Here is a 17,489-nt window from a genome sequence, read left to right as displayed (position 1 = left end):
TTTTTCCAACGTTTACGAGTTGAGTTGCTTGCACTAACGTACGAGAACTCCTACTGATGTATTTTCTTCAACTTTGAACTTGAGACAAGATTTCTATTTTGACATTGGGCTGAGTGGAATAATGTTGCACGTGAACTTGAGAATAGTGGATACCCTTGTGCTTATTTTCTATTTCCGTTGTCATTTCTTTGAACCTGTGCCCTCACGTGTGTGTGTTTCTATTTGTTTTGCTTAAGGACAAGCAATAGTTCAAGCATGGGGGAGTTGATAAACATGAATATTCTCTATATTTTGACTATGTTTCACCTACGGATTCGCTGAATTAGGCATGACTTTTAGTCGTCGAAAGAGACTAATAGTTATCATAGGTTTGTCGTTCTTAATGCATTGAGAGATTCAATAACAATTGATTAATTTGTTGATTCAAACTAGAGTTGAAACCGAAGTTCAATCCTAGATTCTTTTAGTTGAGTGAATTTGCTTTGATACTAGTTAGCGCGTTCGTTATTGATAGTTAAGAATCATACTTTTAGCACGATTGGTTTAGATAGTCACAAAACAGTGAAAATCAGTAATTGACAACGAAGTCCCTGAGGATACGACCTTGTATTGCTACAACGACATCCGTGCACTTGCGGATTTGAGTGAACAAAATGTCACTTCAAAGAATTTTGCAACTGATTTCCATTTTTTTTATGTTCAAATAAACACATGAAATGGAAATAGATGATTAAAAGTCAATATTTAATTGCTGAAAACACTATTGCTTTTGCGGCTGAGTTTTCTTTAAACGTGACATGGCAGAGATTTCATTGCGAAAAAAAAAAAAAAAGAAAAGTGAAAAATATGCTGAAATGTCTTGAAATTGGTTGAAAATGTGTGTTTGCCCTTTCTTTTTTTATTTTCTTCTGAAAACATCCAAACGGGCCCAATAAGAAAATACTCATACGCGGCCAGTTATCACCCAAACTCCACGCACTCACCTCATTGGCCCACACAACCATCTGTCCCTGTCAAAACCCCCCATTCACAACAGGACACCTCTCAGTTCTTGTGGGCCCCACTCCATAAAGCATAAAGCCCTCCATTTCACTACTCCTCAGGTACAACATTACTGTTACGTAGTCTCCTCTAAACCAGATAAATCACCCAGTGACGTCATCCAACACAAAATCTGAAGTTATCATGTTCTGCGAGAACAACGTATCGCCACCCTGTCTTCTCTCCCCCAATCGCATGTAATTGTCAGCTCGCAATCGAAATAAAAACCTCCGCTTCCTCTCTCGGAAATCGGTAATCATCCCCAATTATTGAATCGAGGGAGAGAGTGAGAGAAGAGAGAGAGAGAGAGAGAGAGAGAGAGAGAGAGAGAGAGAGGCTGTGTTGATGGCGATACAGTATGCGATGGTGGCGAGGGGATCCGTGGTGCTGGCGGAGTTCAGCAGCGGTCAGTCCAACGCCAGCGCCGTCGCCCGCCAAATCCTGGAGAAGATCCCAGGCACCGAAGACAGCCACGTGTCCTACTCTCAGGACAGATTCATCTTCCACGTCAAGAGAACCGACGGGATCACCGTCCTCTGCATGGCCGATGAATCCGCCGGCAGTAAGTTTTCAGAAAGCCCCCCCTCGATTTCTTGGATTTGAAATGGTTCGGGGTCCAATACGTTTTTTGTTATCAGGATTGGTCAAAATTCCTTATTTCCTGGACTTTAGAAATCTCTCTTTCCTCGTCCGACTCTATTTCTGCTGTTCTAAATTAGATGGGCTTGTCCGCTCCTCGTGTTTCGTATGGATTTTGCAATCATCGTAGTGCATTGATACGTGCGAGGAGAAGAAAAAGTGACAAGGCAGTTGAATTAGTCAATTGCATAGGCGCTAGAGGCTACGATGTGTACACCGACAACAAAGCGTCTAACCACTAAGCCATTTATTAGAATCACTCCTAAAGAAGGTTCTAACCACTAAGGACTAAGCACATCAAGCTTCACGTCTTTGAGAAATATAACTTAAATATCCCCTGTGTCTACACCAATATTACAAGGACGTGCTGCCAAACTTGGTTAACGTCTAGAGTTTCTGTAGCAATTTTGAAGACTTAAACGAAATGAGTAGCTGATGTTAATCTTACCCTTGTGGAGTATTGACGGAGTGTCTGTTGTTTGCCCACAATTCAGATGAATATCAAGGGTGCACAACGAGCGTTCATACTTTCCTCCGAGCAGCGCTTCCCACTGCATTGTGCAATTTAATAATGCCCAAGGTCCTGCTTTTGAATGCTGACTCTGGCTTTAGGAATTAAAGCACGAACCACTCCACTTTGATACCCGTGCAAGCCTAAAGTCAAAGCCTAAGCTTGAACCGAAGAGTCTTATCTGGGGTGCAAACAGATCGGATATGGCTCGGATATGACACTGACTATATCTGTATCCGTTTACCAATCATGGATACACTAGTATTCATCCCGTGCTAAGCACGACATCCTTACAGATTATTTTTGTGCACAATTTTTCCTCATCTCATTTTTTTTGTTTTGCCACAATAAATTTATCTTAAACATACTTATGGACATTATAGCAACTTAACACATATAGGTATTTGTGGACATTATAACAACTTAATTCAACTTAACTCAGATGGACAAAGAAAAGAGAGTCATAATCAGTATTTATGGACATTATAGCAACTTAATTAAACACGATAGGTTTTAGAGAATTATCAATTGGAAAGGCCTAAAAGAAATTGAAAGGAGTATGGCCGCAGAAGAAAATTGTTACCTCATGAAGTTCAAAAAGTAAGAAATTTTCTACCGCGGAGGAGACTGTAATTTTGTTGCAGGTAAATAATACTAACATGAGATTTAGAAAAAAAAGATACCTGTTGTTCTATTCACGCATTACGAAACTAATGATCACTGGGAGAAGTTACTAAGTAACTCTTTTCAGAAACTCCAAGTCCTTTATCCTCTTTGTACTTAACTGGCAAATTAAAATTAAACATTATGATTCATAAGACTATTAAAGAATAAGATGGCAAAACAGTAGTTTTTAGGTGTAATTACATGTTCCACACAGTAACAGAGGCTTCAATCTTCTTTTTGATTGATACCAATATTCCTTTATCGATTAAAATTTCCACATAAAATCATGAATTGTCAATGCACAAAAAAGCCACACATGTACATGAATGTGATCAATTCAAGCCGTTCCAAAATATCTGACCAAGGCAATATAAACTTACTTATGCTAATTTATAAAATATCCAATGATCAAGGGTAAAACAATTCATGGGGCATCCTGTACAATTATCATAAATGCCACCATATCAAAGTAATGGCATAATCTCACAATGTCTCAGCATCAAAATTAACATTTTAAGACAGTTCCATTCCTCAAACTCTTAATTCAAGAAAAAAATATACATCAATAATGATAACACTACAATTCTTAGATATATTTGTCATAAAAGACCCCTGTTACCAATATGTTATTTTGGTAATCTATTAAAAATTCAATTTTTACCAACAAACCCCCAAATTGACACACAATTCAAGAACCTCACATCAAAAAACAAAATAAAAATGAAGCTAATCACCAAACCTTTGTCCTTCCTGATATCTTCCCTCCTCCGCTTTCGATGTCAAGCCCAATCGGCGATGCTACTGCATCCTATGATGCACGGATACGGATACGGGACACGGATACGACACGGACACAGATACGGGATACGGCAAAATCCAAAAAAATAGGATACGGGGATACGGCAAGGAATTTTTTTAAAATTATTATTATATATAGAAAATTTTATAAAATTCAACTAACAATCTAAAATAATACCAAATTTTAATTTTCATTATTTTCATCTTGAACATATAAAAATACAAGCCTATCTTGCAAAACGAGAGTTAAAAATTACAAGTATACATTCACAAGTTAGAACTATACCCAAAATATTATAAATATTCCTTAAAATATTACAAGTATATTGTTGAAATAGAAGGTAAATATTACAAGTATACAAAATATTATAAGCCTAGCCCAAATTTTTATTTACAAGTGCTATCCATATAAATAGGTAAGAATGGGCGCTAGGGCTAGGGTTTTCATCTATCAGATCCTCCAGATCCGACTCCTCTCTCTTCTCCAGATCCGACTCCTCCCTCTCTCTTCCAGATCCGATTCCTCCAGGTCCGACTCCTCCCTCTCTCCTCTAGATCCGACTCCTCCCTCGAATCTCTTCGCCAACTCCTCTGACTCCGCCCTCTCTCCTCCAAATCCGACTCCCTCCTCGAAGCTCCAGATTTGACTCCCCCCTCGAAGCTCCAGATCCGACTCCCCCCTCGAAGCTCGTCGCCGACTCCCCCTTCGAAGCTCGTCGCCGACTCCTCCCTCGAAGCTTGTCATCCCTTGAAGCTCATCGTCCCTCGAAGATCGTCGTTTAATCCTCCCTCGAAGAGATGGAGATCGAGAGAGAGATGAGGACGACGAGAGAGAGACGAGAGAACTGACCTCCGGCGCGACGAGCTTGACGAGATCTAACCTCCGACGTGATGGCGACACGAGAAGACGACGAAAACAGAAGAAGAGGTCTGCGCGAGAGATGAGAAGAGGATCAGCGACGTCGGGAGCGGGTAAGTCCAGATTTTAGGGTTTTTTTGGGTTTGGGTTTCGGGTTCCCTCCCCCCCCTTTTTCTTTTCATTTGCCGAATCCGTGTCGTATCTCCCTTCTCCTTTGACCGTGTCCCCCCCGTTTGACCGTTGACCTGTGTCGGACACGGATTGACCGTGTCCGACACGTGTCTTGCACGTGTCGTGCACGAATTCGTGTCTGATTCGTGTCGGACACGGATTCGTAGCCTTGGGGGGAGTATCCGTGCTTCATAGACTGCATCCCTCGCCGACCGACTTGCTCTCGGCCACATGGGGCGCGATCTCGATCCGCAGCATGGGATCGGAGAAGTTGCTACAACACGCGATCTGATTTTAGGGTTAGGTTTTTGAGAGACGTTGGGAAAATTGGAGGGAAGAGGAGAAGATGAGGCGGTGGGGATGGGCGATTGGAGGTCGTAGGAGGATATCGTGGCGGGAGATGAGAAGGCGGCGATGAGACGGCGGCGGGAGGAGTCGACGGCGAGAGCGTATACGGAGAAGGAGGAAGAATCGGATGGGATCAGAGTTTGGACGATGCCGGCGTCGGAGACGGAGGAGATGACAGGCCTATTACCGGATCCGATGAGGAAGTGTTGGGCTGATGGGTCCCACGCAAGGGCGGAGGGTTGAAAGTCAGACGACGAGGGGAGGGTGACGACGTCTCGGTTGCAAGCAAGGGAAGGGTCCAGTAGAGAGAGGAGGAAGGAGAATATGAGGAGAGTGGAGGGAGACATCGTGGGAGAGCGGAAGGAGAATGCGTGGGGAAGGCGTGGGGAAGTTGCTTAACAATGGACGGTTGTCATGGAGGAAGCGGCGAGAACAATTGTCGGCGTGGTGAAATGATAGGAAAATGGACGGTTGTGGGAAAATGATAGGAAAATACGTGGATATTCAAAAAATTTACTGTTCATCTTTAGGTTTTCCTTTAGTTATAAAGGAAAGTAGATATACGAATATTGACATGTCTCGGTTAAAAATCTCATAACTATACCTGGAGAAATCGAATACAGATACAGATAATAGATGATATATGCAGACATACATGCGGATAGAAAAGGGATATGAGAAAACCAGAGAAGATTGAAAAATGTGGTTCATATGATTCAAGCAAGAACATTAATGTGTTCGTTGTATCTGAAAAAAATAAGATTAGATCTCTTGACCATCAATATTAACCTCAAATTCATAATCTAAGGGTCAAGGCAATTGCAACTCTAGGATCTACATATGTTCGGATATTTCATATATAGATATTTCTACATATCCGTATCGGTAACCATATCTTATCGGATATAGATATTCAACAACCATATACGTATGCTAACAGATAAGCATGTATATGCGTATATGAATATTTTTTGCACCCATAGTCTTATCTCGAGGTTAAGAGGGAATAGGAAACTTCCATGCGCATATGTGTCTTTAGTTTGAGTCTAGCTTTGAGTATTATACATATACTAAATTCTCCAAGTTCTCCAAGATCTCCTTTCAACTACCATGTTTTACTTTGCCTTAGTTGTGTCATTGATGTATTGAAACACATACTAATTTCGAAGATAATCCATTTTAGGTGTCAATAATACGTTATAATGCAGCCTTTTATCACTGACGCCACACATGCAAATGCACACCGTGGTAGCTTGTCGGTCCCTCTAAAGAAAATTGATTAAAAGGCATATTCATAGTATTGACAATGGTTACCATCATGGAGTAGCATTATTAATATTACACCGCGCTAGGCGACGCTAGGCTCTGGACCAATGCTTTTTTAGTAGCATGGTATAATAATGGAAAATTTTCACATATTATTCTAAAATTGGTACAATATAATAGGTACAAAACTATAAAAAGCAAAAAGAGAAAAGAAGAAGAAATAGAAAAATAAAAATTTACCTGCATGCTGGTGATGAGCTGAGAGAAACCAGAGATGATATTGGTGAAAATGATGAGTTGAGATGGCGATGACTAGACCGACAACGACAGTACTCCGAGGTGAAGATCCAGGTCACAAGCAATGAGAAATTAGGGCTATTGGTCTTGGGTTGGCAACAATCGGGGGAGGAGAAAGAATTAGGGCTTAGGTCAGGTATAATTGTTTAAGAGAGTCTAGTTTTGGCTGGGTTTGGATTTTTGGGTCGGGTAAGGGTTCTCTAGGTTTTTTTTATTTTCTTGAGTGAAAACAATTGGGCGTCCCGCATTAATGCGGGTCGCCTAGTCTTTAGTGTTTTCTAGGTGGTCCTAGTGCCCAGAGGCGAATGTCCAGGCTAATTCAAGGCGCTTGAATGGGGCATTATTTGAAACAATGAGCGGTATCGTTCTTGTCCCAAGACAACATCGATGGGGCCAAATACATACCAACATCATCCTAACCCAGTCAGGGTTGCTAATAGAGTGCTCCCACGATCGTCCTCCCTAGTAACATGATAGTGTAGTTATTGCTCCAAGACAAATAACATCTGACATTCAGTCTCAAGCTTCTCCGAAGGAGATCTCTTATCTAATAAGAGCTTCTGCCTACTGATAATAAGACATAAGCAATTCTAGATATGCATATCGATGATAAATAGAAAAAACATAATATGTTGTCATTCATAATAACTTAAGTGTTTGAGGTCTCAAGTAAAAATTAAAATTTATCATTAAAGGCGTAGCCATAAGGCTCAAGTGTGCTGCATTAGCTCAGCTATTAACTTTATCAGTAAATCCCTAATTAACTGGCTCTTGGGGATATACTTAGCACAACCCCCTCCTCTTTAGTTCTTAATGAAGTGGTACCTAATTTCTACCAGCTTAGTACAGGTGGAGATAACCGTCTTGATCAATTATCTGGAAACCATGATCCGTGGGTTAATAGGATCGAAAACACTACATACTATAAAATTATTTTAAGCTACGGGTAGGATCCTTTAACTTGTACACCTTATACTCAAGTCCCTCAGGTATGAAACATATAGGTTGATCCACATGACTCAGTTTTTTCAGTTCTTCATACATAAAAACTGTCTTGATGTCCATCTAGACTAGTTCAAGATCCATTTGTGCTATAAGAGTTAATATCATATGAATAGAACCAATTCTCACTATCGGAGAAAACATCTCTTTCAGTAGTCCACCCCACTATTTGGGTGTAATCTTTCGCCATTAGGCATGTTTTGCATCGCTTGAACGTTCCATCCTACTTTACCTTGAAAACCCATTTTGTTTCCAGTGATCTTGCATTCAGTTGGAATATTTTACCTAGTCCCAGACTTGATTCTTTTTTATGAACCCAAGCTCTCCATCCATTGCTGCTTTCTACTCTTTTTCTATAGACCTGAAAATAGTGTCCTCAAAATGCCTAGGCTCCACAACAACATGCAATGCTACTATAAATATTTCCCATTGATCTCAAAATATCATTTGGTACTAATCCATAGAATGATCTTGGAGTCTGTTAAGATTATATAGATGGATCCAAGTCATCTAAAATTATCTCGCTCCAACTATCTCTAGCCTGTAGAGAAACAATTTCCTCTTCCATTATTGATCTATGACAGTCTCCTCGCTCTCGCATGAGCTCAAATCTTAACCTATTTCTTATTTGTGCATGAAATCCTACTCGAGAAACTTAATATACCACAACTCTCTCGGTCATAGTCTCATTATATTGCTCACATGTAAACACAACCTATAGAGTGTCTAAAGTAGTGTATAAATACACACTTCAACTTTCTAGGATCTAAAGTTTACATCCAATAAAAAGTAGCATATGAAAGCAACATCCCCACATGGACGTAGTGATCCAACACTGGCCATCGACCGTCCATGATTCATAGTGTATTGAATATACCAATACTGATCTCGAATGTACACGGTTCAGAACATATGTCATCATTAATGACACATATTCCCAAAACCAAATAGGTAGATTAGCATAAAGTAACATTATGAACCACATCTAATGCAGTTAAATTCCTCGTTACCGTAACACCATTTTGTAGCAGAATATAGGATATCATCATCAGTTGTATAACTTTTCCTTTCTTTTGACATAGTTCTCTGAACTTCCAACATAGATACTATCTCATGATTAGTGCGCAAAGCCTTAATGTTTTTGCATAATTGACTATTCACCTTGCTAATTTAGCACTTGAAATAAATTCAAGCACTAAACTAGGCTCGAAATCAGATACACATGATCGTATATAGAGTTTCTCTTTAACCATGAGGAATCAGGCTTCACTTTGAACCTTCATAGGTATCGGTTTGCACATAACAGAGTATAGTCATTGCAAGAGAGGTGTTGCTAGGCTTGCCAAATAGCTTTGTAGTGATTTTTACCCATGAGACCATGCTCGTAGATGGACAAATACCTTAGTACATATACCAAAGAGGCCGCACTCAGTAAGCCTACATGTGTCCTCTAATATGACTTAGTCTACTATACCATAAATCAGATATAATCTTAATTCACTGTAAAGATAAAATAGAAGATAACTTAGTTATCTAGTAATGAGTTACATTCTAAAATCAACTAAGCTACCAAGTTGACATTTTAGAAGCAAAGAAATCTTGAAATAAATCTAAGTTACCCATAAACGAGAAATTAAAAATTGAATCTCACAAGTCTAGTTATCGAGAAAAAAATTCCTCACTATTAGTGAGATCTTATGAAATATCCTAAAAGATCTATTTATTCTCTGAACTCAACAGAAATCTACATGTACGGGTACCTAGCATCTTTGCATAGAACCTATCTAAATATTTTTGCTTCTATCTAGAATCTTCTGAAACTCTATGAACCTATCTGCCCTGCAGAAGTGGTTCACGAATTTCAAGCTATCTCAGTTGTGTGCACTTATGCTTAAAATGATTATCTTGTCTATACTCATATTAAAAATGATTATCTTGTCTATACTCATATCAATTGATCTTGCTCTTATTAGTTGGCTTATTCACCTTTTAGTTCGCTTCTTTAATTTTAAAACTATTTCGAAAATCTCCAGGTGTGGCCATTGGTTGTTCAACTAGTCTTGAACACACTCTGGTGTTTAGACTCTAATTTTACTTTTATTTGCACATCTCAAGATGTTATCGCATCTACGACGTGCAATAAAAATAACAAATGGCTTTCCTAGAGTTATGTAAAGCCCCGACAACTGTCTCGATCTGTCGATCCTAGCTCGACACAATTCCAGCTATCTCATGATCCATGATTATAAATGTTATCATCTGAAGGTGAATTTGATGTTCTGCCTAACAGTAATATCAATTTGAATCCAACTTAGTAATAAGAACTCAGATCCTCATTGGAGAGATATATCCAAATCTTGCATTAGAGCATCCAAGAAGCTCTTTGCATTCAGATGTTCTTCATGCTCAATAAGATCGCTCCTTATCGCAGTCCACCAAGTTAACCACTTGAATAATCTTTCTGCTTTCACATCTTGTACTGACAGACCTCAGATCATTGAGTCTGAGTTGAATCCTATTCCGACTCAGATATTACCGCTTCAATACTCACCAAAATATTCTGCTTTCAGGAGAAAGTGAATGTTTTGTCCGGGACCGATGTTAAAATACTATTTTGGGTATCTTATTTCTAAGAGAAGGATTATGACACTTTAATTACATATACGTTAATATCATTAGCATTTACGTAAAGTAGTATTCTTCTCTGAAGAACATTCCATCACATTAAGCCGTTTATACCAATAATAAAATAGATCCCAAGGAAAAAGAAGAAGGCCTAAGACCCTAATTACGGTATTCAAAGATATAATTATTTAAATCATTATAATTTTTTAAAATGGAATATTAGATTTTTTAGAGATAGACTTGATTAGGTAGCTAAATCATAATGCCATTCTACTCTAAATCTTCCACTTGAAATTATTTGTTTGTAAGATTTAGTATGTGTCTGAACATGCGACATGACAATTATAAACAAACAATTTCATTTTAATATTTAACTAACATATTTTAATCTTGTCAATTTTATTAGGGTTTTCAATTCTTGTGAAATTGGCACACGCCCCAAACGCTCCTATTGGAGTAGCTACCCTTCAAAATCTTTAAGATTTTATTAAGATTTTATAATTAAATTTTTGGTGTATAAAAATAAATTTTCAAAACTTCCAAAGTTCAAAAATTATTATTATTTTTTAAAATTCTTAAAACAACTTTGTTACAAATTTAGTAAGCCCCACATTTGAAACTTCTAAACTTGCCATATTTATCCAAAAATTTTTATTAAAAAGAGAAAACAAGCCATATTTATGGTTTTGCTCTTAGAATCAAAACCCTAACGGTTGCTGACCTTGTTGTGGCCCTAGCATTGGCAATGGTGGGTGGCTGGCCTTTGGCGCTTGTGCGCAGAGGCTCCACCCATTGGATGCACGCTGGGCGTTAGTGCCTTACACCGACGACGGCTGTATCTAGGATTTTGATTTTTTTTCAATTTAGAGTTAAAAACAGTAATTTTTAATTTCTAAAAAGAAAAAATTCTAGTCAATAAAAATAATAAATTTCTAATTTATTAAAATTGCCCACTAGTTCATAAAATGTGAATTTTTACAGTAGATTTCACATCTTGGATGTTAAAAATTAGATTTTTACACCAAATTTTTTTATTTTTTAATAAAAATGATTTATTATTAATAATAATCCTAAATTTCTATTCTAGAGACCAACATAACCATCAAGAAACTACATATCTAATTTAAACAAATACAAGATGCAATCACAATTAGATCTAATCCTAAAATGAGATAAAAGGTGTGAGCAATCCTAAACTTGCTTTGATTTCAATGTAAACTATGCATACTCATATATGAATATTGAATCTTTTGTTTAGAGATTATCTGTTCCATATCTACAGAAGGATTGCTACGCACCTCTTCTTGATCTTCGAACAAAAGCCAGTAGGCGACCACACCATTGATACGGTGTGAAGCCCTTACTGATCACCCCGCGACTAACGCATAAATCATAGAATTGAGGGAGGTAGAATATGATAGTAGTATGTTTTTCTCTATACTTTTATTCTTTGTATAAGAGAGAGAGAGAGTGTGTAGAGAGAGAGAGGACAAAACCTTAACTGTTTAGGATTAGGAACTGGTTCACTAAATAACTATTTGGGCCCACCTAGGATCCACCTCCACTCAATTGGGCAGATCTCACTAATTACAAACATTTTTGTTTTCGACATATTCTTCCTTAATTTCACTGGTGGTTTACATTTAATGTAGGATCTAGTTATGAGTTATTGGTCCTAGAGACTTCCTATTCCACATGAGGATGTTTAATTCCATTTCAATTGTGTCCAAGGAAGTAACCCTAAACATAGATATTATCTACTTTACGATTCATGTTGTAACCTATGTTACATAGACACAGGTATAGGTACAGGGATTGAAAATTTGTCAAAATGTAGGGTATGGGGTCACGACTACATACATATATTTGAAATTAATAATTACATAAGATCAATAGTATTTTTTCATTGACATGTTATGAGAATTGAAATTCCTACAATATTTTTATATTTCTTTTATTTTGTAGATTATAAATTGTAAAATTGCTCGTTAGTGAAGTAGATACTCAAGCAACCATTGCAGTCTTGAATTGGGTGTTGACACAAATGAATCTAATCTATCTAATGAGTTTCACGAAGTGGATGTGAGAGTAGGATAAACTTGCAAGAAGTGTATGACGAGTGTTTTAATTAGAACATGTGGTATGTAACTAAGTACACATCTGAAAAATATATGCATATTTGAGTCATGTCGGTGTCCGATATGGGTGCAATACATGGTAGAAGCGTCCAAGGTGTGTCCAACAAGTGTTAGTGTCTGGTACGTGCTGGGTACATGTACAGCTTCATGACAGAAGTACCCAGTTACCCTATATCATAACATAAATGTGGAAGATAAGATGTATCATTGTTAGGCTACAATTTTTCTTGTGCAAGCTTCAGTTCAATAGACTTTGCTTGAAAAGTATAATAGTCTAACATTTTTATCTCACTAGATTATTTGCTTCCTAAGATTCCTCATTCTTCAAGTTAATGTAAAAATTTATTTAGATATTTGCATCTGCTCTATGACTTTTTTTTATTCATTGCATCTTTCTTTTTCAAAAGAAAAAATAAAATGAAATGAGGAGGTTTGTAAACTCCAAATGATTGACTGTGCAGGAAGAATTCCTTTTGCATTTCTTGAGGATATCCATGGAAGATTTATTAAGTTGTATGGCCGGGCTTGTCATACTGCTCTTGCGTATGCTATGAACGAAGAGTTTTCAAGGGTTTTAAGTCAGCAGATGGACTATTACTCAAATGACCCTAATGCAGACAGAATGAATCGCATGAAAGGGGAAATGAGTCAGGTAGAGTTCCCATTTGCTATTCTTATTTTTTCCATTCATGCCAATCTATATTTTGACCATGGAGTTTGTTAGAGTTGTCCAAATGTCTGGATATAGGGTCCATATTCCAGTAGTTGAGCTTTTATCTGTTGATGGTTTATCTTCGGCTTGAAACAAACTTGGACTCTGGTCTTACCTCCCAAAGTACATGATATAGGTTACCGCAGTGGGTGATCTACTGTTTGTTCTGGTCTATGTCATGAAATGTGTAGGGACAAAGAAAATATATGTTTGAAGATTTCTAACCCATTTCAGTAATTAGAGGAAATGAAAGTTTTTTTTTAATATAGGACTAGGCTTACATGCTTCAAATTGGATGAACTTTTATCCACATATGTTGATGTGTCCATTAGGGTGAAAAATGTGGACTGCTCAGTAGTTAGTCATTCTATAGTTGTTAGTTGCCTGAATGAGATTAACAAACTCTAGGGAGGCCAAAACGCTCAAATCCAATAACATCATTCACAAAATATCACCATGAGCATGGTGCTAGACAGTAAGTTGTTACAAACTTTCTTTTAGCCCTATTGGACATCAAGCCTTCTTCCATTTATTTTTCCTTGAAACACTGCATGATATAAACCTCTGTAAGCACATGCACACAGCAATATCATCATGTAGGTGCAGGCATAGCTCTCACCAGTGTGCCCTGACCATATGGAATCTATTGTTTAGGTGATGAGCTGGCAATGTAGATATTTTGATAGCTTGTACAGTCCACTTGAAAGAACTTTGTACACTTTTATTGATCTTATGCTGATATTGTTTAGGTGCGCAATGTCATGATCGAGAACATTGATAAAGTCCTGGAAAGAGGAGATCGATTGGAATTATTGGTTGATAAAACTGCAAATATGCAAGGAAATACAATTCGCTTTAGAAAGCAAGCTCGGCGTTTCAGAAACACAGTGTGGTGGAGGAATGTTAAGCTCACGTGTGTACCTTTTTTGCTGAAACAATTTTACTTTATTCAATTTTAGCACTGCCTAGCATGTTTAACATTTTTCTTGTTGTAACTGCTTAATCTCTCTGTAGGTCTTAGGAAAGATACGCTAAGAACATTGTCGAGTAAAAAGTTGGAAAAGTTTCCCAAAACATTCATAGTAATGTATAAAAGCTTCTTCTTGAATAGAGAAACAAGTAATCTGCAATATGATTAGTGGCATCATATTAGTAGATTAGGCTACGTCTAGTGAAAAACCTAAAAAGGGCTGTACATGCTTATTAACAGAATAATAAGCATGTGACAATATAAATTGGTATGATGTCATAATTATTTATAACATGTATGATAATCCTTTTAAAGTTACTTTAAGTAGGTTTTACTCTCATATAAATAAATTCAGATATGGACATCTTTATTTGATGATTTATGAGCACAAATATGTCATAAACCTTGTGAAGGGAATCTTTGCTAGCTGTGTTTTTTAGATTTTTTTACTCTGAAGATTATGGCGTTCCTGATAGTACTTGAACTCTTTATCCATCTTGTTCTGGTATCATTTCCTATTTCTTTCTCGTGTATTCCACATGATTATTACAGAAACTTTATGAACTATGTAGTCACTAGTCATGTAGTCCATTGAAATAAAGATAAAATATGTGCGTTTGAACTCTTTTTTCCATCTTGCACTCATCACTTGTTCCTTCTAATGTACTCCACATACACTAGGCAAAAGCTTTATAAATTATGTAGTCATGTAGTCCAATGGATAAAGACACAATACTATTGATTTTGTAGATTGGTAAGAACTTATTAGCATTTGGCTTCATGTCATTGTATCATTGATTATATACATGGTAGGCTAATGTTAAAACTTATCTCATGTACTATCAATGTCTTAAGTCAATGGTTATAAACCTCAGGTGTTATGCATACCTAGATTATCTCATGTACTATCAATGTCTTAAGTCAATGGTTATAAACCTCAGGTGTTATGCATACCTAGAACTTGCAATACAGCTCGTCAATGTCTTAAGTCAATGGTTATAAACCTCAGGTGTTATGCATACCTAGAACTTGCAATACAGCTCGAATCTGATGTTTAATTGTTTTTCGCCTAATGTATTAACTAAACTGTAGAGCAGAAATTTCTAAACTATGTTTAAATTTGTTTCTCACAGGCATTGTCATATTTAAAATCCATATAATAAATTGTTCAAGCACACCATTCGACTCCTTAACATTAAGCCTATCCTCAAAACATGTTAGCTGGCACTTTATGAAATGTATTCAACTTGCTGATGCGAAACAATTTTTTTGCAGGATTGCATTGATTCTTCTTCTTTTGGTTATCATATATGTCGTGCTTGCTTTCATGTGTCATGGGATAACACTTCCAACTTGTTTCAGGTAATAATTATCTATGTATTCTGTCCCTTCTCTGTTTTGATTGGCACAATGCTATTGGTTTGGCTTTGTTTTGCAACGGTTTGTGTTGCACCTGGCATTTGTAGACAATGTAAACTGAGTGTGTGGATTTTCTATTGCGTACTTGGAAATCTTACAGTATTTTTGCGACAGAGAAAGATACAAGTTTGCGGTTTATCCATGTTATTTTGCTTCGGTATTGAAATGAGAAGGGAACTCGAGAAAAGTTGTTAACTATTTGTGCATGTGCGCATGTTGCGGCTTGCTTTCTTGTATTTTATTTCTTGATATAGAAACAATATCAAAAGTAGTTTTATATTCGGAGTAACACGAGAAGTTTGTCTGTGTCAGGTTGTTAAATAGTCCTAAGAGAGCCACTAATTATTCGGAATTGATTAGAAGACTCATTGGACCCAATTTGAGGCATAATTTCCAAGTTTTCTCCAATAACCAAGGAAGAGGATAGAAAATGACATCATTCATAAGGAGAAAAATAAAGCACAAAAAAAGAAGCAAAAAAGAAACTAAAGAGCAGAAGGAAGCCTTGCAAATCTATCGAGTATTCTAACGTTGCCCGTAATGTTTAATTTTTCTCCATTGATTATTATCTAACTCCACTAGGGCCCGTTTGGATAATAGAAGTATTGGAAGTAAGAAGTAGGTTATAAAAGTAACTTTCAAAACTATAAAGTAGGAAGTAGTGGAAATATTATTTTTTTGTTTCATATATTTTTAGAAGTAATGAAAGTAGAACTTCTTTCTCTTTATTTACTTTTTTTGTTCGGATAACATTTGAAAATATTACTAGGAAGTAATTAACATATGTTGCTTCCACAATTTTAAAGCCACGCCACGCTCTTTAATTTGATCTAGCATGTTACAACCAGTTTCATGTCGCTATGACCCCTCGCCACTTGAGAGCAAGAAGAATCCTTTAACCACATAGCTTCAAAATAATTGCTTACCTCTCGCCTACGATAAGACTCCGGATGACCATAAATTCCTATGAATCTCCAATTTCCTTCCTCCCTCGCTCCTTTGATCGTAACATCAACGTGGTATTTAGACAAACTGTTCTCTTCATCTCAAAGAAAAGTTGGCCAACGATCATCACAAATTACTACAAAATAATTATTAAAATTAAGAGCAATTTTATTAATGAAAAGTTGTTAGAAGTAACTAATAAGGAAATATTAATAAAAAATTATTTATTTTCTAATTAATATGCATTTCAACTACTTCCGAGCTACTTCCGAGTATTGATAATTGGAAAAATATTTTGAAAGTAAAGATGACATGTAGGCGCTACATAAGCGTTTAAGAAAATATTGAAAGTAAGTTTTTTAAAGAACCAAACATATTTTTTGCTTGGAAGTAGCAGAAGTAGCATCTACTTCTTTTACTTCAGCTACTTCATAATTACTTCTGTGCAAACAAATAGACTGTTTGCTTCCTTTGTACTTTGCAACTTCACGTTGAAAAAGGACCCACAATATCAAAATCCTAAATTTTTACTAAATACGTAGTCTGATCAGCATCTTTTCTATCATGTTTTTAGGGTTGCAAGAAACGATAAATGCATCAATTCTAATTCCCTAAAAAAGTGCTAATATTACTATAATTTTCACCGTGGCTTATCAAAAAAAAAAGGAAAAACAAGGGATATTATATCAATATTATCCCTAATAAATTCTCGTGCACCCAAATTTTTTGATTGGATTTGTTATTGAACAAATTCCTTTTATTATGCATGCATACAAACAACATTTTTTGCTTTGTTTGGGAGTTTACTACTGGATCGAAAGGAAAGTTATTTAATGGAAAGTAAAGATAGAGAATGAGAGGAAAAAGATAAAATGTTGTTTGGGAGTTTAGCAAGGAGAATGGAATTAAACATAATTTATCTTGTTTGAGAGTTTTACTAAATGGAGGGAAGTGAAGTGAATATATGTGAAGTTACATGAATGTCCTTACATGTTATTAAAATATTTTATCAACTAATAAATAATAGGGAAAAATTGTCTCTCTATATTGTTAAAATTTACACTGTTCATTTTACATCATTT

General features: G+C 36.6%; 1 protein-coding gene across 1 annotated transcript; it reads left to right on the top strand.

Annotated features, from left to right (window-relative positions):
- LOC109819870 (vesicle-associated membrane protein 711-like) lies at nt 1,239-15,660 on the top strand. The gene is made up of 4 exons (XM_020385822.1): nt 1,239-1,603; nt 12,823-13,013; nt 13,823-13,986; nt 15,319-15,660. The coding sequence occupies exons 1-4, from the start codon at nt 1,387-1,389 to the stop codon at nt 15,407-15,409; spliced, it is 663 nt and encodes a 220-aa protein (XP_020241411.1). The 5' UTR covers nt 1,239-1,386; the 3' UTR covers nt 15,410-15,660.

Source organism: Asparagus officinalis, chromosome 8, assembly GCF_001876935.1.
Source record: "Asparagus officinalis chromosome 8, Aspof.V1, whole genome shotgun sequence".
Classification (NCBI taxonomy): Eukaryota; Viridiplantae; Streptophyta; class Magnoliopsida; order Asparagales; family Asparagaceae; genus Asparagus; species Asparagus officinalis.
The sequence above is the reverse complement of the archived record's forward strand: the minus strand, read 5'-3'. Positions and strand labels throughout refer to the sequence as shown.

Bases quoted from the DNA above. Each gene is read 5' to 3' on its own strand.
- LOC109819870 (XM_020385822.1), top strand. From the start codon at position 1,387: ATGGCGATACAGTATGCGATGGTGGCGAGGGGATCCGTGGTGCTGGCG. The intron at 13,014-13,822 runs GTAGAGTTCCCA...GATATTGTTTAG, and splicing joins TGAAAGGGGAAATGAGTCAG to GTGCGCAATGTCATGATCGA. The intron at 13,987-15,318 runs GTGTGTACCTTT...ATTTTTTTGCAG, and splicing joins TGGAGGAATGTTAAGCTCAC to GATTGCATTGATTCTTCTTC.